Genomic DNA, 24,622 nt, shown 5'->3' with positions numbered 1-24,622 from the left:
TTTTGTCACCACCGTCTCCAGGACAGCTGGAGGCTATGTCAGAGTTCAGCTGCTAGTTATACACAGCAGAGAACAAGAGGAGAGGGGGGTTGTGTGTGTGTGTGTGTGTGTGTGTGTGTGTGTGTGTGTGTGTGTGTGTGTGTGTGTGTGTGTGTGTGTGTGTGTGTGTGTGTGTGTGTGTATGTATGTATGTGTGTGTGTGTGTGTGTGTGTGCGTGTGCGTGTGTGTGCGTTCGCAAGTGCACGTTCATTTCTGTGCATTTGCATATGCCTGTGAACGCTCAGTACGTATATGTGTGGGTGTAGTGGAACAGAAGGGTGGGGGTGAATGGTGAAGTTAATAGGCTAATGAGAGCACCATGCTCAGGAAGAATACAAGAGGTTGTCTGGCACCCTCAGATAAAAAACTTCAGTCCTCCTTAACAGCGACACCGTCTTTGTCCACGCAAGCCAAAAGCCAATTTAATAAGCAGTGAATTTATTATACGTGTGTGTTTCTCTTTCACTTTTTTCCATGCCATGGATGCAGGGACGGGATGGAGAGAGGAGATTTGTATACTTGAGAAACAATTTGTAAGAGCATTATTTTAACAGCCTAATGTTCCGATAAGGTTCACTCGATAATAAGAATAAATGTATAAAAATGTGCCGTGTTTCAAATGATAAGATGAGTCCGCTTGATGTAGTTGTAGGTACAGTAGATGCAGAAAACAGAGTCTGCTGCTTTACTTTACACACAATATTTCAGCTTCTCAAGTTTCAAGGAAGGAAGTTGTGTTTAGTTTAGTAGCAACAATTATAATAGTGGGTCAGTTTTTTGGTTTGGCTTAATTTAGTTTTATTTATTCTTTCAATAAGCTAACTCTGGTACATTTACATAATATGTGAATGATAATTAATGAACATTTTTCCTTTTCAAATAAAATAAAATAAGAAACAATTATGTTCAGTGCATTCAAGCTGATGAGGAGGTTTAGTTTAGTTACACATTTATTCAGCTATGTAAGCTTACGGATCAGTGAAGTTTAGTTTAGTTACTTTTAGTTAAAGTTAAATTTAATAGCAACAGTTTGGGCTTATATTATGTCAATTGAGCAACAGAGTTTACAGAAATGGGTTAGGTGAATTGAGTTTCTTTCAGTTTAGTTTAAAAGCAAGTTTTTCAAGCTTATAGAGGGGTCACATGATTTAAGTTTAGTTTAGTTCAGTGTATGCTAATTTAGTTTACTTTGGTTAAATAGCCCAATATTTGTCAATTATGTAAACTCATAGTAAATAGTCAAGGAGACTGAATTGATTTGAGTTGCGTTAGTTTTACCTTAATACCACACATTTATAAATATACATAATATACATACACCTTGCAACTCTCTTGAACAGACAGCAGAGAAACAAATCATATCATTAAATGTGCACGTGATAAAGTGTAGAAGAAAAGCAGTAGAGTGTGTTGAGCTTGCTTTACCCCCGTTACACGTTGGAGAGATGGGGATGGGGGTAATGGGAGCAAGCAATGGGAGAGCTCATTATCTGGCAGACCATCTGCTGTTGGGAGGGAGGAACTGTCTGTCTGTCCCAGACACAGACACTCTGAATAGGCCTGGAGTTAGAGTGAAAATGTCCCTCTAACTTACCTAAATTAGCTGTACATCTGGTATGTTTGGTCACAGCAAGGAGGGTGCTTGAAACCTACAGACACCAATCACATGAGGAAAAGTTGGTTTGGAAAAGTGTATAAATTAGTGTTGAGTAATGAGTAGGTCAGACTGAAAGAATAAAACAGATAATAACCAAAAGTAATAAAGTACCACTCAGCGTCATCATAATATCCCATGTGGTCTTATATCTGTGAGTTTATAATGGATTTACTGTCATGTTTATGGCTTTGTTGTGGTTTCTGTCTCTGCAACTACTGTGATATGTGTACATTGTATTCTTGTTATGGTTCTTTTGGAGTTTGTCCTCTTATAATCATGTCCAGGTTTGAGAATAATAAGTCCAGATCCAGAAATAGTGCACATATGTAAAAAGCTGTATGAGATGAGTTGGGTGTTCATATAGTTTACATCAGATTGCCGGGGGAGCTTAGTGTGAGAAGTTGCCGGGCGCAGCAGATGCTCTTTGTTGCTGCTCAGGCAGGCTATTGTTGTTGAAAGCTGAGACTGGGACACTGGGATTGGGTCCAGCTCCTGGCAGCAGGAGGACATAGCCCCTTCCTATTGGCTCTCCGGGAGTGTCAGTCAGCCTGCTCGTACGCCGCCCAGCAGCACCTCCCCTCCCCTCCCGGCCGGCCGGGGAAGTTGAACTAAAGTTTGAGCAACTTTGTTCGGCAGAAGTAAACTTGCCAGCAGCACTTGGCGGTCGCTGCGGAGCGGGACTGAAGAGACACAGAGAGGACCCGAGGACCGCAGACATGAAGCTGTGTCGCACTTTTCTAGGTTCGTATCTCTCACTTGTTTTGACTTCACAGCAGCAACATAAAGAATGAGCTCTCTGTTTCGGCATCTGACAATTTCATAGTAGTAATACAGTTGGTCGTATTAGCCTTACTCTGCCTCTAAGTTTAAGTTTATATTACACAGAACTAAGTGGTAAAAAAAAGTGTTTTTTGCAGGAGTCGGCAGCTCTGTTATATTCAAAATAAAAGCCGTTTAAAAGACAATGTGTCCGTTGCTGTGTAGGATTAAAAGAGGCTTATAGCAACTTTTCTGTGCGATGGACTCCCAGCCACAAGCTGCAGGCTTAATCCTTCAGACACAAACATATCTAATAAATAAACTTCTCCCAGGCTTCTAACTGCAACTAAACTTGGACCCCCGTGGTAAAAAAGTGTCCAGACAAAGGACAGTTGGTCCCCTAGGGGACCGTGTGGCCCCGGTACCGTGGGGACAATGCCAAGCTGCGGGCTTATTAAAAACTTTTTTTGTTGTGTTAGTCTGTCGGCTTGTTCCATCTGTCGAGGGACTATAGGGGCCTCCCCCGGTCCCAACCTCAGCGCTCAGTCAGCTGCTGCCCCATGTAATATTTATACTGGCTGCCACCACATTATAGCCACCATACAACTGCTATAGTCTGGAGTGACGTGAGCGTTAAAGGGCTGGAGGCCTCTGTGCCATCTGCATCTGCAGACACACTTTGTTACAACAGAGGAAAAAGTTTTCCCAGCTGATGCACCGGCTGCTGCTGCGTTTCATGCTTATCCTTCATAATACCATTTTTTTTTCAGTTTATTTAATAGAATATTTTTTTATTAAAACTAAGGCTTTAACTAAATATTTTTGTTCCGTTCCTTTAAGTTTAGTTTAGTAACACACATTTAGTTTAGATTATTTTAGTTTGGTTTTAATTAATAGTTAAGTCTTTATGTACGGGTACTTATGTTTAGTAATAGCATACTTACTCAGGTATTACAATTTATAGGGTTGTTTGTTTTGACTTAAATATAGTATCACACAATACACACGGTGTATCAACAGAGAAGCTCCCAGCTGATGTACCAGCTGCTGGGGAACTACACAATTTCAGTCTTATCCTTCAAAATAAAAGGGAAAAAAAAGGGAAACAAATACAAATAAGAAAGTTTTCCATTTAATTCAGTTTAGTTTCATTTAGTTTAGTTGTGAAAATCTGGGTTCATAAAAGTGAATGTTTTGATCATTATATTTTAATTTTGTTTAATAACAAACAATTATTCAAGTTTATAATGATGATAAAATAAGCATAATAATAAAGTATTCAGATAAATGGGGAATATAGATAAATACATGAAACAAAATAACTTTAAAAAAACTTCAGATAAAAGCCTTTGTTAGCTCAACAATAGCTTATGTGAGGTGCGGGCCTGAGAGCCGGAGCTGTCCGGAGTTCTGAACACACACACGCACGCACACACACACACACACACACACACACACACACACACACACACATGCACGCACACACACACACACACACACACACACACACACACACACACACACACACACACACACACTCGGCATGTGGAGCTGTCCATAGTCCTGAAATCTCACTACTGAAAAAAAGAATAACAATTTGAGTGTATATTACGGTTTTGTGTCCAAACAATGACTTTCTATCTTCTCCATAATCTTCAGAAATATGTTGCCCCACTCTGCTGCTCTCAGCTCACTCCTGCATCGACCTGTAGGCCCAACTTTCCACACGGTCCCCTCTGCTGGATCAGGGCCCGGAGTTTTTTCCCCCCACATTTTCTCCCTTTTGTTTATTCGATTGTTGATGCTGTTGTTGAGTGAATCCTCTCCTCTCTCTCCGCACCCACAGTCTGAAATCATACTGATGCGGCGTGCACGGCCGGTGATTGATTTCAGCTCCAATGCATAACAATGGGATTGCACAAAAAGAGCCTGCTGCAAAGAGATAAGAATTTAATAGAATTTCTGAAAGCTGAAGGTTGGGCTTTTTGAATATTCCCTGCGTGCGCAGCGTGGAGACAGCAGATAAAGGATGGCATTTGTGGGGACTATTCTCAAATGGCTTGTAATGAATGGTTGTCATTTCCACTAATGGTTTCAAAACAGCAAAGCAAAAAGCACGGTGTGAGCAACATTTGGGAGTGACTCCAAGTTGCACTATTAAGACCGACTGTTTGTTGTTTGGAGCTGCGCTGACAGCTGGCATTACTCTCAATGAGCCTGAAAAACTATCCACAAATCTGCAGCTGACAGTGATCACTCTTCTTAAAACTCCTGCACGCGTCAAAACTATTTCTCTCGAGCATATTATTTCTCAGAGATAATCCAAATTGATAACGCACTTCCATCCCCTCGCCTCCCCAGAGCAAGAATAATTTTGTTTCGTAAATCTCCCTTGGAGACTTGCCGCGCTGCTTATATGTCGTTAAAACCCGGAGGAATTATCAGATGCTGTCAGTGCCCCGCGCATATAACTCTGCATACAACTACTACATCAATTCCCAGTCCGAGGAAAACATATCTCTTGAATGAATTATTGGACGCTACCATTTTCCAGGATATGTGTGTGTGTGTATGTGTGTGTGTGTGTGTGTGTGTGTGTGTGTGTGTGTGTGTGTGTGTGTGTGTGTGTGTGTGTGTGTGTGTGTGGGGGGGGGGGGGGGGGGGTTACTGTAGCTGTAACCTCAATAATGCATTTATGAAACTTGAAGAACGGGGGGGGTACTGTAGCTGTAACCTCAATAATGCATTTATGAAACTTGAAGAACGGGTGAAATATATAAAACATGAGCTCAGTCTGGTGCGTAATATTGTGTTGGCTGCAGCCCAGAGGCGCAGAAATGCTTTATTACTTACTGTATGCAGAATGTTGGTGTTAGAAGTGTTTGGAGAGTGAAGCAGCATGGGGAACTTATTCTCATATTTGAAATATCATGTGTAGAGGCGATGCTAACATCTAGTTTGAAGTTGTCCGTCTTAGTGGCTCAGAAGATGAATGTGTTTGAGGGAGGGAGGGAGGGAGGGAGGGAGAAAGTGAGAGAAAGAGGGAGTGTGTGTATACATATGCCCATTGAGTTGGTGTGTAGTAAGGGGGACCTCAAGCCCTGCCCATCTGATGCTGGAGGTTTTACTACAGCTTCCGTGATGTCATGGCAAAGGGCGGAGGGAGGAGATGGGGGGTGTGTGTGGAGAGGGGATGGAGGGGGGTACAATGGCTCATGAGGGAAAGGTAAGTCAATATTACGTTTTTTTCTCGCTGACAAAGGCAAATGAAGCCATGTTTTTGCTTACAAACAAGTAACATCCTAACGCCTTGATCCGGAGCCGTGCGCCGGTGCGCTGTGGAGGAGAGGCCGCCCGGGAAAAAACCTTCGCTCGCGCTTATTATTTATCAGATCTGGACATTTGTTACGGGATAGATGATCGTTTTTTAAACCTTTTACTCGGGATATCTTTTTCGCAAACTTGACAGCGACCTGCAACTCTCAAAACACAGCGAGGACACAGCGCCAAAGCCCACAGGAAATATTGTTGACTACAGGTAATCAGAAATGTATGTTTTGATGCTATAGATATGAATTTAGAAATCTCGACATCGTAGGCCTTTTTAAAAAGCATAACTTATTCTCCTCGTTCTTGTAGTATTGTTTAGCAACACCGGCAGCGGGATTTTGTGGCGATTAGTGTTGTTTTCCTATTTTACGATTCCTCGAATATAAATAAAAACTTATTGGTAGCTGCGGCTAGTTTAACCTGTTTTTTTCTCTTCTTAAAAGTGTATACTCGTTTACTCGATTACTCGATTTATTTACGTTGTCAAAACGCTCGGGGTAGAAATGGAGAAGATGCTGTTTTTGCCCTCAAATGTTGGTCATCACATTGCTGCCTCATAATAAGTGGGAATAAACCAACTATGGCGCTTTCTCAGAACCTGCGTGTTTACCCGCTCCTCTGTCACTCTGGCTCTGTTGGACAGTTCATCAGTGTGTGTGGTGGAGAAAAACACTGTCTATAAACATGGACTATATTATATTGCTGTGAATGCTCTCTGGGAGAACTGAGTCATATCTGGAGCGTCTTCTCCACTCTGTCCTCTAGTTTCACCTTCTATATCTCTAGGAATAAATTAGCCCGTTTACTGTACTCGTCACAGCGCTCACTTTACCGCGCCGCACATTACACGAGCTATTTCTCTCTTTCTGGGTTGTTACAGTAAAGTGTGATATCTATCTTGAGCTCGGCACCAGATTGTGTTATTACGATATTACAGTGGGCGTTGAGCAGGACTCTCCTATGTGTGTGTGTGTGTGTGTGTGTGTGTGTGTGTGTGTGTGTGTGTGTGTGTGTGTGTGTGTGTGTGTGTGTGGCTGCACGGACAGATGGATGGATGGAAGGATGGAGTGAGTGTGTGTTTGAGAGAGGGAGGGGTTTGCCATTTGATCCTCTGCAGCAAAAACAGAGATGCTCTCTTCAAATGTCAGCCGCCTTTAGTGGTGCGCCGATAAAAAAAAAAGTCCTCAGAAGCGAGCTTGAAATAAACAGCGGGCTCGCGCTGCACATTTTGCCCGATTTATAAGTGCTCATCTTGGTCGGATTCACCCCGAGACTGTGCTGCGGTGCAGAATGTGAGCCTGTGCGTTGTGTTTTTTATTTTTTATTACTACCCCCCCACCCTCCTTTTTGCTTTGCTTAGATGGCCACGTAATGTGCTGTGTGTGCGCCTCGCGGTCTGTCAAAGCACCTGCGTCCTAAGATGGAGGAAAGAGATGAGGGATGATACACACAGTGTTATGTCACCCGCTCTCTAAGTTGTGGTAGCAGCGTCTATGCTCCTCAATGTGGCTGCTCTTATGAGAAACTTCAGATGCGAGAACATCTTCCAGGCTTGGAAGCAGGGAGGAGGAGTATCTAAACTTACTTTACTTCCTTGTGTCACTATTTTGAAAAGCACACATCTGTTTGCCTATTTAAGGAAAATGTTTTTTAATTGATAAATACATGCTTTTCCTGGATGATATTTGGCTTTTGTTTTTGGTAGAATACATAATGATGTTTCACTGACTTTAAAATGTAAAGATCAGACCTCTATTAGGCTGTGGATGTTTTGTTTATAGCGTATAGGCTATTCAGTTAATGAAGCCCATGAAAAATGCACAGAAGGTACCTTTTAAAGTCGCAAGTCTATTGTAAGGCCTAATGTAGAACAACACATAGGCAGAAATGAGAAAACACCTATTGTTTTTCTTCTGTTTACCTTTCCTGTGAATTGTAGCCTAGTTTCAGGGGATTACAGAATTAGGTTATTGGTGCCTTATGCTGTCAGTAGCAGCAGAGTAGGGAGCTGTGAGCATCACAGGCCCTGAAATTAAGTTGTTTCTGTGTGTTTTTTTTAGTTACCGTGATAGGAGCAAACCTCTCTATTTATGAAGGCTTGAATAGCCCATGGTGAGGACAGCAGGTGCCGGAGGAGGGAGCGCAATAAACATGTTGGAGGAGCAGCTGGGGCCAAATTGCACCCTCGTCATTCAAAGCCTATCAGAAATCTAAGCAATACAAGCAAAGGTCAGGGTTGGCCAGGCTTTCAATGGAGAGGAGGCATTTAAAATGAAAGCCTGGAAATAATGAATTTCATGCCATGTGTTAAAAGGGAAATATATAAATAAGAATTAATTTAAAAGTGTTAAATTCTCTGATGGGCAGAGAAAAGCATGACATGCAGAACTGTTTAGAGCATCACAAAGTGCTGCTTTAGGCGGAGGACATTCAGGTGCACACATCCCAACAGTTAACGTTTTATACGCAGCAGTGATCCGTTTGTGTTGTTTCTCAGATGCTGAGGTCAGGCTGGCCCTCAGGGGAGCCCCTCCAAAAGCTGGTTACCATGGCGCTGCCTTCCTTTCCACACCCCCGCCCCTAAACTCCCATCCCATAACTGATAAAAACCCCTCACATATGCTGACAGATACTGACCTTCTGTAGTTACTGCCCCTCTTTTATTTTTTATTTTATTTTAAATGAGGGTTTTGACAGAAGGACTTTTCTGAAGTGTATTTTTCTGGTTATCTAAAACTATTTTCACATCTGCCCGCCAGATAATCTGGTAACTGCAGGTTTTTTTTTTGTCCTGTGACACAAAGAAAGCAGCGAGTAATATGAGAACAACCCACTCCACAACTTTTGATTTTTCTGTCTCTTCTGCCGCTTCACTGTAATCACACTAAGTTGTCTCTAAATCCTGCTTAACAGGAGCAGGGGTGTACAGCTGGCCACAGCCCTGTATGTACACTAATACTGTTACAGACAGTTCACCCTGGTATTTAATCTAACTATGGATTTAGGCCTCTTTGCCCCATTGTCCCAGTACAGTAAGCCGCATGCCTATAATGGTATTACTCAAGCCTAAACTTTGTTTCCTGGTAAAAGGTTTTTTTTTGTATCAATCTATAGACTACATGTGGATGTATTTTTTCCCAGAAAACAGGACAGATTGTGTAAACGTTGTCTCACAGAAAAGCTTTGATAAAAACTCAGAATCCTGGCAGTGAAATATTAGATATTTGAATTCATTCATTCTATTTTCACCCCCCCCTCTCTCACTTCGTATTAACCAAACCTCCCAAGTGAATGGCTAATTGTCTCGTAGCCCTCCAATCTTCACTGCAAAATAACGAGCTGCAAGTCTTTTAGGTGCGATTGAGTAGCATCTGATCAAAGAGTAAGAGAGCACATATCCTGAGCAGACAAGGCTTAAATGAGTTTTTATGTATTTCTTCATCTGTGAAGCATCCAGATGTTCATCTTTTCACATGAAACAACAGATGAAAGTATAGAGAGGTCTATTTAGCCACCTTTTTCTGTGATTAATTACCTGCTTTTATGAAGCTCAGCAATCAGATATCTCATGCAGGTTCAAAATGTCGAGATGTGTTTTCTCTGTCTGTGGCAGGAATAGTGGCTCAGGACTGAACAAAGTGAGCAGGGATGCTGACACATGGCCTGAGGCAGCGTGTCCTAATAGAGCGCTGTTATATATTTGGCATTTAGGAAGGGCTCTCAGCTCCTTGGCCCCCAAACTAACAATACAGGATGGATGCTCACTTCCCTTCACTTCAAAAGAAGGGGAAAAGAGAGAGAGAGAGAGAGAGAGAGAGAGAGAGAGAGAGAGAGAGAGAAAGAAAGAAAGAAGAGAGTGTGTGTGGAGACAGAGATAGCTGAGACAGAGAGGCGGAGATAGAGATGCAGACCAACAGTATTGCTGTTGTAATCACTTTTTTCCTGAGGGCGGAGTGAAAGTTGATAAACAAGCATTTTGCAAAGAGTGCTGGCTGGGCTGTGGCGAGGTTTGCACGTAATGGGCAGAGTAGGGGCGGGTGTGGAGGGGGCAGGTGGGGGTTGCGGGGCATTTGATGGAGGGGGGGGGGGCTGGTCTGCATTGGGACCCCTCAGATACGGACATGCAGTCTTTTGTTGTCTGTTTGCTTTTAGTGTGCACTTTGCATGCACTGTGGGTTCACGCACAGGACAGCATGTGCAGAGAAAATCACTCTCACTGTATCTTTGAAAGCAACAAGACAGATGAAAAGGTAGAGATAATAGATAAGAGAGAATGAGATGGACAGATCTCATCTTGCGCTCTACAAAGGCCTGGGATTTACACCCAAGTTTGATGTTTTGTTGCCTCTCAAGACGGCTGCAGGTTATTTGAAAGAGCTGCTGCTATCATTTTAAATGTGCAACATTCAGTCCCTTTTAGAATTCAAATTAGAATAGTTTTGCCTTGAATTGCCATTGTATTAATTGTGATTTGTGTCGTGAATAATCTTCCACAATATTTCCACTTCAATTTGCATTTTCAATAGAGTGGATTGACCCAAACCTTGCTCTGTATTTCCTCTGAGACATTTGTTGGGGACAAGCAGATAGGTGGCCCATACAGAAAGAGGAGTCACTATAAACTCAAGGGCACTGCCTCTTTCACAGCGTTCTGCTGCCTGCTGCAAAGACGCACTATCCATAGAAAGGTGAAAGCTAAAGGGTATAGATGTGTATCCGAAAAAGAATCAGATTTCACTGTAGCAGCTCCGCGGTGCATGTGAGAGTGAGAGTGCGAGAGAGGGCGCAACATCCGCTTGTTTTGGAGTCTCGCAGCTGTAGTGTCTTACAGAAAAGTTCAGCCTTGGGCATTCATAGAAAGATACTCTGCACTCTCCCTGAACTTGAAACTGAGAGGGTGGAAGAATAAGACCATCTTGACTGCTGGTACAACTCTCTGTTTTGTATTTAACACCTCCAGCGTCACAGCTTCTGTGAGAGTGAAGGAAGAATGGAAAAAGGGATTTGTGATAGATTTAGTGTGTTTCTCCCGGCCGATCAGGAAGATGAAGTGAAGAGCTATTACCTTGATGAAAAAAAAGGGGGGAGAAAAAAAGAGGCTTGATTTATGTATGATTCATTATTTACTGACCATTCTTCACCCCCTCTCCTCTCACATCGCCCATCCCCCTATTCGCTTATATATGCACCCTGAAAAGCTCGATAAAAATGCGCAAATTTGATTGATTCTAATAGCAGACTGACAGGGACCCCAGCTGGGGCACTTAACCATGCCTCTGTGTGTGTGTGTGTGTGTGTGTGTGTGTGTGTGTGTGTGTGTGTGTGTGTGTGTGTGTGTGTGTGTGTGTGTGTGTGTGTGTGTGTGTGTGTGTGTGTAAAGCATACACACTGTTCCTTTAGTTAATAAAGGAGTGTCTGCAGCATGCTTGAGTGGCCTGACCTTCCCTCAAAGTAACACCCCCACCCTCCCCTTTATCCAAACTGCTGCCCCAACTGATGCTGATGCTGTTGATTTCACATGACAACTCTCTTTTTTTCCTTTTTTTCCCCTCTCCCTTCCTCTCCCGTCCTCTCCCGTCCCACCTCCTTGTGCATTCTCTTTCTAGAAAATGAGTTCCGGGGCGAGCTGGTGAACCAGCGGTGGACACGAGGCGAGAGGACCAGCAGCCGCTGCCAGGCCTCCCAGAGACTGCAGAGCCGTCGACCAATCATGGTGAGTGACAAGGCCCTGCAGCCCCTCCCCCTCACCATCCCTCTTTACCACACCCCTTCCAACCTCATTCTGCTTCCTGGGCATTTCCCCAATCCCTAACTCAGTGGGGAAAGTAAAAAAGGGTGGAGGCAGAGAAGAGGCAGGCTGTGTGTGTGTGTGTGTGTGTGTGTGTGTGTGTGTGTGTGTGTGTGTGTGTGTGTGTGTGTGTGAGTGAGGGGTTGATGGCCATGCTGGACATAAAAACATGAATCAAACAGCACATCAAATCTCCCGCTTGGCCCTGCCCATCCTTTGCCTCAGCTTAGTTCAGTTTAGTTAAGCTCAGCATGGCACAGCTCAGCGTTTTCCCGCTGCTGAGTTCACTTCACAGGATTCTTTTTATTTTTTTGTACTGAAACACAATCAAAAAGAGAAACTCAAAAGGATGTCCTTGAGCTGCTCATACTTTTCTGCTCCATGATATTCTTCCTTATCAGCAGAGTAGAAACACACTCTCTTTAACCCTCTCTGCCGTCCCAAACCTGTCTCCCCTTTTTCTCAAACTTCTGACCCAAATTGCCAAGGTTATTTCTCCATTATGAAAACATCTGCTCCTTTTTCTCCCCCGCGCATCACAACCAGGCGTGTGACACTCAACAAAGAGATGGAGGGATTGAGCAGTGGGGGTGGAGAGGTGGGGGTTGGGGTTGTTTTCCCCCGGGCCCAGTAAAAGTAGTTTTGCTTCCCCGTGATGGCTCGGGTTCATCTGAAGAGATGACTTTTATTGATTTGGTTTGATTTCTGCTGCTGAGGGAGCCGAGGAGAGATGGTTTCAAACACTGCATCATGTGAAGCCCCCCCTCTTTGGCCTGTCACACAAACCTTCTTAATATCTTTTTAGACTTGTAGCAAACTGAGATGAATGGAAGCGACTCGGGATTGGAGATGAAACGATGTTTAGTCTTGAACAGTGGAATCACATCAGGATGAGTCATACTGTAAATGGCAAACCTCTGACAGCACACATACTCACATCTGACCCATTATGCAGTCACAGTGTTTTTGCATATGAAGTGAGAAACACGCTGCCTCCCCTCCTCCCTCCTCACTGCTCCGCCCTGCCTTGTGTGAATTATTAAAGGGAAACTGTGGAAGGGCTGGCCGCGCGCTGATCCAACATGGAGTCTGCGCAGCGTGCTCCGCCTGTCGAGGGAACTGTGCAGCTAGCGCGCCTCTAATTGGCAGCTGCTGTCCGCAGGTAATTTTTGGAGATGTCAGTCTCCGTCGCCGGTTGTGAGCGCTCCTCTCCGACTCCTCGCCCCACCTTAACCCCCTCCTTTCCTCATCGACTCCTGTAAACCTGAAATGAATAAAAGAGTCATTTATGTGCACCAGGGGACGAAGGGTGACCTTCTCTCTGAAGTCATTGCCCCCAGCCAGCCATTTACATAGAGCTGTCAGAATGCAGAGCAGAGCTGGGCCCTCCTGCCCCGGCCGTTGCACACAAAGAAGTACATAATTGATAATGTACAACACAGCCTGCAGGGATGAGCCACGTCTTCCTCCTCCTCTTCCTCCTCCCCCCTTTTTTCTCTCTTTCTTCTGCTGCACACCACATTTCACACTAGTTAAACCCAGAGACACACACACACACACACACACACACACACACACATATGCTGCTGTGCACACATGGCGGCGCTTGCATAGGCGGACACAGCCGGACACACTACCTCCTTTTCTCTCTCTCTGTCTTTCCCCGCTCTCCATAAGACACTGCTGGTGCTGTGTAGACCCACTTACGTATACGGTTCAAGCAGTCTAATTAAAAGACAACAAGGCAAAGGACAAGTTTTGAACATATATTAAAAAGGAACCCTTTGAAAGAGATTATGAAAATCAGGTGAACGCCTGCCTGGTTGCATCTATCACTTGCTGTGACTTTGTGTTCATACACATTTAATGAGCTGGAATTGAGAAAGGGGACAGGAAAAAGAGGAGAACTCAGATGTGCTTACCTATTTAAATGTGCGTAACTATGGTTACGCAAACATGAAAGCAATAGGGGCCCCTTTCAGTCCAGGTTTCGATTCATCCGACGACTATCAATGTAAGGAAGGAGGCAAAGGAGGGAGGATGAAAAAGTACAGGAGCAACAGAGTAGTTTATCATCTTTCCACGAGGGAGGGATGTGTGCTTTAGTCTCATTCACACTCTCATTCGGAGCCACTTACATCACCTCTTAGGTGTTTCTCTCCTCTGCACACACTGCCTGTCCACACACCTTACTAGTGGTGGAAGAAGAAAGCAGATATTTTACTAAAGTAAAAATATCAATTATAGTTGTAATATATCAATATATCCAATATATCCAGCATGTATGCTTTATTAAAAGTAGAAAGTCTCATTAAGTTTCAAAGTGACCTTGCCAAGATGGCAGCATGAACAAGAACCACAAACAATACAAACAGACACATTGTCACACACTACAAATGCACAATAAATGCAAATGATTACAAATAAATGTGCACTATTAAAAAACAGTTATAATGCATAAAACAGGCACAATTTTAAAGATTCAAGAGCAATGACATGGACCAAGAGTGTTATTTTCTCAACCCTATCAGGGGTGTCAAACTCATTTTAGACTTACAGCCCAATCTGATCTCAAGTGGGCCGGACCAGTAAAATTATAGCACAATTACCTATAAATGACGACAACTCCAAATCTTTCCCTTTGTTTTAGTGCAAAAAAAGTATATTTTGACATTTAAAACACATTTAATGAATGATCTTTTTACAAAACATTATGAAAAATAAGTGCAATTTCAACAATATTGTGCCTCAGTTTATCATTTACACATGTGCATTACAACGTACACATGACAGTATATCTACAAAGGCACAAAACATTTAGTGGAAACATTTGAAATAGCAGTTTTTTTTTATTGAAAAATTGCAGTTAATGTCTTCTCTGTAATTTTTATACTTTGCAAAGTCATCCCGCGGGCCGGATTGGACCCTCTGGCGGGCCGGTTTTGGCCCATGGGTCGTATGTTTGACACCCCTGCTTTAAATGAACTTAAACTTCCCAGTAGTAGTTAGCTCGGACAGTTCCAGTGCTTCTCTACAGCGTATCTAAAAGCTGTTAGTTCTGTTCTAACCTTGATTAATCAATTGATTGACAGCACATTTATTTGCAGCTATTTTGATTATCCATTCATCATTCCACTCAATTTTCAAGCAGAGATTCCTAACATTCCCTCGTACCAGCTATTCACAGGTGAGAATCGGCTTTTCTTTGTAATATATGATAGATTTACTGTATGTATAATAAACTTCCGGACGGACAAAATAAGCAATTTGAATATGTCACAATTTGAGAGCAGCTTTGGGTGTTCAGATGTTAGAGCTGACTCGATATGTGGATACATCTGCAGTAGTAACCACTACTTCACTATTCTACTACTACTATGCTATACACACTATTCACTACTTCATATGTACGGCAGTTTTACCTTTAAAAATACATGATATTCAATCAACCTTTTATAAATGTGTTTAAAATTATAATCTGTAACGTTACTAGAAAGCATAGCTATCAAATAAATGTAGTAGAGTAAAAAGAACAACATTTCCCTGTGAGGTGTAGTGGAGGAGAAGAATACAGTATCAAAAGTTAAGTTACTTATTCCACCATAGCTGCTTTCCAAACACGCGTGCAAACAAATGCAGACAGTAGAGTGTAGGGAAATGGACTTTGAACTACAAACGGGTACTTGTGTAAAGGGGAGCACATACACACACACACACACACACACACACACACACACACACACACACACACACACACAGAAAACTCTTTACTGCACACTCATCCGCTCCTCTTTCCACACAGCACTGTGAGTGGAGCACAGAAGGAGTCAACTGCCCTTCAGGCGGAGCACAACGCTGCCGCTTGTTGCACAACTTCTACATTTACAACGCTTGATCCAAAGAGTTGAGGCAGGAGTGGCGAGAGAGAAAGAGAGAGAGGGAAAGAGAGAGAGAGAGGGAGAGAGAGAGAGAGCCACACAGGAAGGGAGAGGTTTGTGTCTGCACCTGTACCTCCGGCCAAACACTAGACGCTAATGAATGAAGCGCACCCTACTCAGGGGAGAGAAAAAAAAGCCCTTAACAACAACAACATCGTGCTTCATCTTCCTCTTATCCCTCTTTCCCTACTTCTTTTCATAAGTAGTCTATTAGCAGGAAAGGGGCATTGCCAAATAGAGAGGGAGAGGGGAAAAGAAGAAGAAGAGAAACAGGGCCCCCGTGTTTGAATCCCACTGTGGCGGTGCCAACTTATAGAGAAGCAACAAAGCAGCAAAGTGCCCGGGCAAGGAGAGGGGAGGTGTAGGCAACTGGGGGGAGATGGAAGGGGAGTTTGGGGGAGGGAGGAAGTGTAAGGGACAAAGAGAGAAAAAGGGGAGACCTGCGATATAAAAATAAAAAAAGTCCAGTAATCAAAGCTAATGGCTCCATTGTGTCTAAAAAGCATCTGATAGCTTTAGAGTGCACTGAGAGCAGTGCTGAGCGCAAAGAGGTGTGGCCGAGGGTCAGTGTGTGTGTGTGTGTGTGTGTGTGTGTGTGTGTGTGTGTGTGTGTGTGTGTGTGTGTGTGTGTGTGTGGTGTTCGAGGCAGCAGGGTTAACACCTGCTCCTTTGTGGCTTAAAAGCCGAGCCAGGAGTAAGCAGTGGGCACGACACACACACACACACACACGCACACACACACACACACACACACACACACACACACACACACACACACACACACACACACACATACTGCTCTTCTTCTTAAAAGGGTTATTACTGTGGCTTTTTAGAGGCCTGTGTGTTTTTGCTTTATTATTATATTCAGCGTAGTTGGGCTTGTCAGGGCCGTGGCCCCTGTAAACAGAGGGACTGCCTGTTGCCTCGGCACAGTGTACAATCATGTGTACTATTCAGGTGCAGGAAATTACAGGGAGAGTGATGGGAGGTGTGTGAGGGCGAGGAAGGGATCTGAAAAAGCACACACAACAGCGTTTGTTTTCCTTCCCATTTCGCTTTATTTCTGCCTCTCTTCTAAAGAAGTGAGTCAGTCTGTTGTTGTTTTTTTGGTGGTGAGGAGAGATAACAGCGGTTTGAGAATTAAATATATGACCGTCTCTTTGTGTCACTGTTACATTTGGTGTGTTTCAATGTGAACACTGTGAGTGGTGGTTATTATAGCAGTTCTTTTGAAGCAGATGGAGGACAATTACCTGCGGATGTGTGGTGGAATACAGCGAGAGCATTGAGAAATGACCACTGATGGTCTCTTCTTCTCTCCTCTACTGTCGTTTCTGTTTCCTCCTTTACTCACTTCTGTCGCTCTCTCTTCCTTTCTTCCCTCCCAGATGAGTGTGGAGGGGGACGACAAGCGAACTCGCACTCGGTCCAAGGGAATCAGAGGTGAGTGTTATTTCTCTCCACCATGTCTGCTAAAGGTGCTTCCTTGCAACTGTTTAAACACACACACAAACGCTTGCAAACCTATAGTGTAATCCACATTCACTCACAATGAGCTAGAACTAGAACTAGAAAAGGTCACATCGTGTGTTTATATGTACGTGCATGTCAGTGTGTTGTTTGTATGTATGCACATATTGATACATGTGTGTCTCCCTTCACATGTTTGTATGTGTACGAGTGTGTGTTGGTGTTAAGAAGTGAGACTGCAGAGAAACAGTTCACAGGACGCTCAGAGTGCAGGAAGGCGTCCAGTCGCTTCAACTGCATGATGAAAGACTGAGAAACCAAGATGCTGCACACACACTTATCAACATAGTGTGTGCATCTTCTCTGCTCTTAGTGCTGTGTGCATCTTCTCTGCTCTTAGTGCTGCAGTCTTCCTGACATGTGATTAATGCATGCGATATCAGAGCCCAAACTGAATTCTCCACCATCATATTGTTTTCTCCTTTGCTCCAAATGAAAATAGGATATTTCTCCAAACTCATTCTACTGCTCAATTCCCAATCGATGCCTATAGCCAGCTGAGAGCTGTGTGTGTGTGTGTGTGTGTGTGTGTGTGTGTGCGTGTGCGTGTGCGTGTGTGTGTGCGTGTGTGTGTGTTGTTGGTGAGCAGAAGTTGATTTATGTTTATGCAATTACTATAAGTTGTCCCTGAAAGAAGTGCTGTTTTCTACTGATGAAGGCACTTTTCCTTTTAATTTAATTTGACCAATTATGATAACTAAAGGTGCAACAATTAATCACATTTTATTGCTGAAGTCGGCATATAATTGTCACTTTTTTTCTGAACAGCGCAACGCAATTTGGCTGATCTAGGTTTTCTCCTCTGTGTGTATGCTTTTGTGTGTGTGTGTGTGTGTGTGTGTGTGTGTGTGTGTGTGTGTGTGTGTGTGTGTGTGTGTGTGTGTGTGTGTTTGCACAGGCCAGCAGTCACACTCCTGTTTGTTTTCTGCTCACCTTTGTGAACATGTGTTTGCATGTGCTTGCATGTAGATGTGTGTGTGTGTTTGTATGTGAGCTTATGAGTGTGTCGGTGTGTTTTCCTCTGCTCATGCAGTCAGCACTGTGTAAGCCTCTATGAGGAAGCCTCATGGGATTCGTATGCATTTGTGATTTATTGATCTGAGTTTTCTTTTAGCAGTGCAGCTTTCTGAGCAGTCGTTCACCTTTGTTCTCCCTCCCTGTGCCTTTCTTCTCCTCTCCCCCTCTTTTTCTCCCCCTTCCCCTCAGTTCCTATTGAGCTCGCAGGACAAGAGCTGAGGTAAGGAAACACCTTCATCTTTGTGCAAATCCCTTTCATAAAGTTCTTTTATGTGCACCCCCCGGCACATGTAGACTCACTATCGATGCTTCTTTAGATGATGTATATATATTTATTTTATTTCTTATCATCAGCTATTCTCAGCTCATGGTCAGTTCCTCCAACAGGCTGCTACTGATTTCTCACAGCGTTTTGCTGTTTCCTGCTATGAACTCATACAGTAGAAGCAATAAAAGGGGCGTATGATCTTTTTCAATGGAAGGATACTTCATGGGGAGAGAGAGGCTGGTTCTTCTCTTTCCCTTACCTTCCCAGGCGGCAGCTTTCAGGGCCTCTCCGCCCATGAAGCCCATTGTCCTCCTTCCTCTCCCCCTTCTAAATCATTTTTTCATCCTCTCTCATTTTGTCACACTTCACCTCTGAGCATCGATCTGAGCTCAGCACTCCAAAAAAAAAACCTTTTGGTTTCTGGATGGGAAAAAAAACAGTAGGGAGGCCAGAGAGCGCCTCATTTAAAATGCAAATGCAGCGTTTTTTAATAAGTGAAATTAATAATAAGGATAATTGGAGTAATAAAGGGCAATTGCTGGGGGAAGTTAATGAGAATTGAAATGAGCCGTCCTGAGGGGTCATAGCAACCTGCATCAGAGAAGAGAGCGAGGCCTGATGATGATGACTGGTGAGCGGAGCAAAGCAGGGGAAATTACAGCGGGTCTCGACTGATCCTTATCGCTCATAGTAACAGGATATAGGCCAGGGTTGATGTACGACATACAATATTATGTTCTCCCCGGCTTGATGCCACCTGCATTCATGCATTATGTGTGTCTGCTGGACGAATGTCTCTGTGCATGTGCATTTGTGTGACATTGCTCAGTTTGCATGTCTTTGCTTTGCTTTGTTTATCTTAATTTACTTTGTTTATTGCCTGTGGTTATCATTGCTTCTGCATAGGGACTAAAATGCACCGTGTCCTAAACATAATCTCTAACCTCCATCCATCCCATCCAGCTGCCCCACCCCTGGATGCAATGGCTCTGGCCATATCAGTGGGAGATACTCACGACACAGAAGGTAGGGCAGATTAAAAAGCCACCCTCTGTCTGTCCTTCTTCTCTGTCTGTCTGTCCTCCTCGTCCTCTCTGCCCCGTACCATCTGCTTCCTGGAAAATACCATGTGATACTTTGATCTTTTTAACCTCGACATAATGGGAAATACACTTATTTTCTTTTGTGCCGAGCGTTAGATGATAAGATCAATACCACTCTCGCATCTGTATGCTAATTATGAAGTTACAACCAGTTAGCATAGCTTAGCATTGAGACCCACCAACCAGCACGTTACCTCACGTTATATCTCATTTGTTTAATCCAGACAAAAAGCAGAACACTTCTTGGCCAGGGGCGGTCCCTCATCACATCACTCACAGTTACAACAAGACTCCAGGAAGCCACTGCCAGGCTACCTGTTTCAACTCTCTGTGCTATCATAAGCTAAGCTGCTGCTGGCTGTAGCTTCATGTTTACTGTCGAAACATGAGGGTGGTACTGCTCATATCTTTTCCTCCTTATTTGTAACTTAATTAAATATGAAAATATCTCTTCTCGTGTGTAAAAAAACATTTTAACATCAAGGATGTAGTAGAGAGCAAAGACTTTTAGCTAAATAGAAGTCAAGACAGAGATTAAAGTAAAGCAGGGTCACTAATATGAGGGTTACTAATTTAGATGAACGTTTAAATCCCTTAATTTAAATTGCATAGTTTCTTAAACCAGACATAAGGTTTAAAATCAACATTTTTAGATATTGAGATGAGACTAATAGAGAATAGCTGGTTTGAAATCACACACAAACTCCCAGAGCCTCTAAATCTAAACCCAAGTAATACTTTTGGGTGGACAGCAGTGAAATGTGATTTCTTCAGGTTTTATTCGAGCTTAATTCTCCCTCCTTCCTCGTCTGCGTCCCCGCCCTCAGAGACCTTGCGAGACTCGGGCCGCTCACTGGCTTGTGACTCCTCTTTATTGAGGGGCAGATATTAGCTATCTGTTTACATGTGTATTCGTTCAGCAGGCAATTTCAGATGCACTTTGTTTATAGATCGTCCCTCAATCTCCCCCAGCATCTCCCAGGTGAGAGTAAGAGGGAGTTTATTGGATTTCACCCTCCACTGCCTCGCCCGCCCGCCTCTCCATACAAGTTGTTCATTAAACGTTCCAGTCAATTGGTTGAGGGTGGTTGTGATTTCTGAGTGAGCCAGCATGGCGCCGCCCCCCCCCCCCCCCCCCCCCCCAGGCCACACGTGTTGACTCAAACCCCTCCATTGTACTTCATGTCAAAACACACAAACACCCTCCATCATGCTGCTGAAAGTCACTCATGGACATGATGAGGTGCATGAAGTTTTATTAGACGTGTTGTGATTTCACGATTCATGATCCTTTTCTCCCTCTCTGTCTTCCTTTAGCATTCTGGGTTGCCCCATAGCCCGAAAGCGCCGTCTCGAGGAAGCAGAGCAGGAGCAAGAGCAGGACACAGAGCTGCCTGCCTCCAAGAGGAGGTCCAACCCCCTGAAACTGGCCCTGGACGAGGGCTTCAGTGCAGAGAGTGACAGCAACAGCGAGGCTGAGGGCGAGGGAGAGAAGGATGGAGAGAAAGCAGGAGAGACTAAGGAGGTGGAGGAGGAGGAGGAGGAGCAGGAGAGGGAGGTAGCTGTAGAGAAGGGGGAGGAGGAGGAGGAGGAGGAGGAGGATGAGGAGGAGGAGGAGAGAGAGGAGATGACAGAAGACCTGATGCAAGATGGACAAACAAATGGTCAGGAGGAGGAGACACAGATGGAGGAGGTAGATGAGAGGGAAGAAGAAGAGACATATCATAAGGAGGAGAACACATCTGCAGCTGATGAAGGTGAGCTTTACTACTACAGACAAAACACAGTCATCTTTGCCTCTTCTTCATGTGAGGAAAAGTCCGCTCCAACTAAACTCAAGAGCTTTTCAAGCAATACTCTCTGTCATCAAATACCAAACCAGCTTCTCTCATGTGAATATTTGCTGTTTTTTCTCCATTCTCTATTATTGTAAATGTATCTTTGGGTTAATCGGACAACAAGACATTCAAAGTTATCACCTTGGGCTCCTGTAACAATGAGAGGTATGTTCTAACATTGATCAAAAAAATAATCAACAGATTAAAGGGTGTCTCTTGTACAGTTCAATCTCCAAAGAGGCTGGATCCTACATTTCCCATATTGCACATCAATGCCATCTCTCATTAGATCCTCCCTGCTTCCGAAATGCCCAATTCTTTCAAACTCCACTCCTCCAGTTAGTAACGCAGACTTTCTGTGAAAACAGTTGAAGTCTTAAGACTCAACTGAGATATCACTGATAAGGGTATTTCTTCTCCTTTGATAACATTTAGGATTAAGTTTAATTTGAGCCTTTATTGTGTGTGACTTAACAAACTCTTATTCCTGAGTGTCTGTGATAATCCACTTGACAGATAGCCAAAAAAACCTAAACTATTACAACAAGTCCCTACATGGGTTGATAATATTACTGGAGGTGAGTTGCCATTCATCCTAATGACCACTAGGGGACATTGTGAGTGAGTTTCTTTCTGCTCTTACACGCTGCTTTACATCCACACACTGTCACAGCAGGCATTTTTAATTACCAGTGAATGACTTAGCAGGCAGAAGCTGATGCCAGGGAAGATAAAGACATTGCTGACAAAAGCTTTAGCTCACAGCTCTGACTTTTCATCTGCTTCCACAGAGGAGTGTGTGATCATCGAGCCTGAGCTCGGAGCAGCGCCACCTGCGACCGAGGAGTGTCAGTCTCCCTCTCAGAGAGCAGAAGAGGTGGCCAACTCTCTACTTCACCTTGGCCGAATCTCCGACAACAATGCTCCAACTGTGGTCATTCAGCAGCCCGTTGCCTTGGAGACTGAGGAGGATGTCGCCGTGGCAGCTGAGCGGGGAGAAGAAGTAAAGGATGAGCATGAGGGGGAAGAGGAGGAGGCACACAAAGTTCAAGTATTGGAGGAGTCATCTGTTCTGCAGAAGGAGGCAGCTGAAGTGGAGCTAGAGGAGTTGGATGATGAGGCAGAAGATGAGAAAGACAGGAGCAACCACTTGAGCCAGGAGAGCCACCAATATGTGACCGAAGACATCCAGCATGAACAGATCAAAGATCAGGAGGAGGAGGAGGAGGAGGAGGAGGAGGAAGAGATGGCGGCGCCAGCACAGCTAAGGCAGGGCACTCCGGCAGCAGAAGAAGAGGAGGAGGATGAGGAGAAAGATGAAGAGGAGCACCATAGGGAGGTGAACCACACTTTGCCCATTCCTGATGTGCCAACTGCCATCCGCACCATCACCAGCACTGCAGCAGCTCAGGGAACACACGTGGAGGCTGAAGATCACAGGGCCAGTCCTCTGGAGGACTACAACTCACACAGGGCGAGTCCCCTCGAAATCTACAACTCCAACTGTGCACATGACAAATATGACTCTCACAAACCTAGCCCGCTTCAAAACTACAAGGCGAGCCCTCCTTTAAGCTACAGCTCGCACAGGGCCAGTCCACTGGAGGACTACTTTCCCAACCTTAGAGGTGAGAACTATAAAATCCACAAAGCCACGTCCTCTGTTTCCCCTGACATCATCGAGGTGCGATCGGACAGGTCAGAGAGAGACTTTGATGATGTGGACGGGGACGACGAGCGCGACGACGAAGACAGCCTGTCGCAGCGCTCCACGGTGACGGATGAGTCGGAAATGTTTGACATAACCCGAGGGAACCTGGGCCTCCTGGAGCAGGCCATCGCCCTGAAGGCAGAGCAGGTGAAGCCGGCCGGGCCCAGAGAGCTGCTCCGTGCCCCAGATATCCACCACCAGCGATACTTCACCATGGATGACAGGCCCAAGCACCTGGACATCATCCGCAAGAGCTACTTCAGCAAAGGTAAGGCAGAGCTACAACTTGTACTGAGACGTGAGAGTTTCTCGAGGTAGGCAATACATCAGGATATGTAAGTCCACTTTATTTATGTCTTTTTTTTTTTAAGCAACCTTAGCGTCAAACAGTAGTGCGGCTGCAAGCAGGGTTTTCACCTTGATGGTGAATTCAAGGACGCTCCAACATCTGAGACGTGATATTCACCTGCCGATAGTAGTTGTGGAAAGATTCATAGGACAAACCAAGAAGCAATGAAAGAAAGAGTGAATTGTTCTTTTCATGTATTGAAGGCAAGAAACTTTAACAAATTTGATGCCACCGGTCTCGTGTGTGTGCGCTAAATATGAATCTAGAGCTAGAAGATGATTAGCATCAAGACTGCAAGCAGCGGGAAACAGATAGCCTCTGTTCAAATGTAAAACAAACTCCATTTGTGACTCCATTTGTGGGCTGAACATACAGAAGCACCTGCATGGTTCGCAGAAAGATTGGGCCACAAAAAAAATCTTAACCAGCAAAAGGTGTCATTTGCTGAAAATAATGTTGGGAGCAGAGTGTACAAAGGACACCTTGGAGTACAGCGGTGAGTCACAGAGCTCTGTTAGATGCTCCCTTCCCCATTGTGATGTGGATGAAGTGGTTCCAGCTGAATAGACTTCCACGAGGAGCGGAGGGGAAGTGCTTGAAGAGAGTGTGAGAAGGGACAAGAGTGAGAGATGGAAATGACAACACGTGAGCAGGTTGTTCCACAGTCCGTGTTTGTTTACATGTGTTCGGGCCTTGTGTTTCACAGTTGGCACGGTGCCCACTTGTCATGCTCCTCACAGTATAGCAGTAGTGTGATTACAAGCCTAGTGCTGCCCTCTCCTTGGCCTTAACTCCCTCCTGTGGTGACGTTCCTGTTCCGCTCAACGTTAATTAGGAGATGCATGTCTCGTTAACATTCAATTTGAAGGCCAATAGAGCATTGCACCCTCCTCTTGCTCCTTTTTTCTCTCTCCAGTGCCACCGATGCTGGCCTGCATACCCCCGGTAGCAGTAGGCGTCTTTAACTCTGTGTAAATCATAGTGGCATGAAATCCCCCTGGTGTGTTTTCAAGTGTTGTTTTGTCCGAGATCCGAACAAGTTCAGTGACTATCTCAAGCAAATGTCGCGAGGGGTGGTGGAAAATCATCACAGGGTGCAAAGACAACTTTGTTCAGGTTAACTTTGAAAAGCTGTATTATTTCTTTCATTTGATAATATTTCATCCTTAGAAAAACACAGAAATCACATTTACACTAATGCACAAAACATATTTGTACTTAAGACACAAGGAGCAGCTACACAGATGGTGTCGCTTTTGTACAGTTGTCTGAAATATGTCTAGATTTCATG

General features: G+C 44.2%; 1 protein-coding gene across 1 annotated transcript in view; it reads left to right on the top strand.

Annotated features, from left to right (window-relative positions):
* Positions 1 to 2,339: 2,339 nt before the first annotated feature.
* Positions 2,340 to 24,622, top strand: part of myt1b (myelin transcription factor 1b) — a 30,539-nt gene continuing 8,256 nt past the window's right edge. The window contains exons 1-7 of the mRNA XM_029435967.1: positions 2,340 to 2,438; positions 11,393 to 11,499; positions 16,904 to 16,958; positions 18,252 to 18,282; positions 19,294 to 19,356; positions 20,751 to 21,190; positions 22,063 to 23,250. Coding sequence (XP_029291827.1) covers positions 2,414 to 2,438; positions 11,393 to 11,499; positions 16,904 to 16,958; positions 18,252 to 18,282; positions 19,294 to 19,356; positions 20,751 to 21,190; positions 22,063 to 23,250 — 1,909 coding nt within the window. The 5' untranslated portion in view covers positions 2,340 to 2,413. The remainder of the gene's footprint in view (positions 2,439 to 11,392; positions 11,500 to 16,903; positions 16,959 to 18,251; positions 18,283 to 19,293; positions 19,357 to 20,750; positions 21,191 to 22,062; positions 23,251 to 24,622) is intronic.

This window comes from Cottoperca gobio, chromosome 7 (genome assembly GCF_900634415.1).
Source record: "Cottoperca gobio chromosome 7, fCotGob3.1, whole genome shotgun sequence".
Taxonomy (NCBI): domain Eukaryota; kingdom Metazoa; phylum Chordata; class Actinopteri; order Perciformes; family Bovichtidae; genus Cottoperca; species Cottoperca gobio.
The sequence above is the reverse complement of the archived record's forward strand: the minus strand, read 5'-3'. Positions and strand labels throughout refer to the sequence as shown.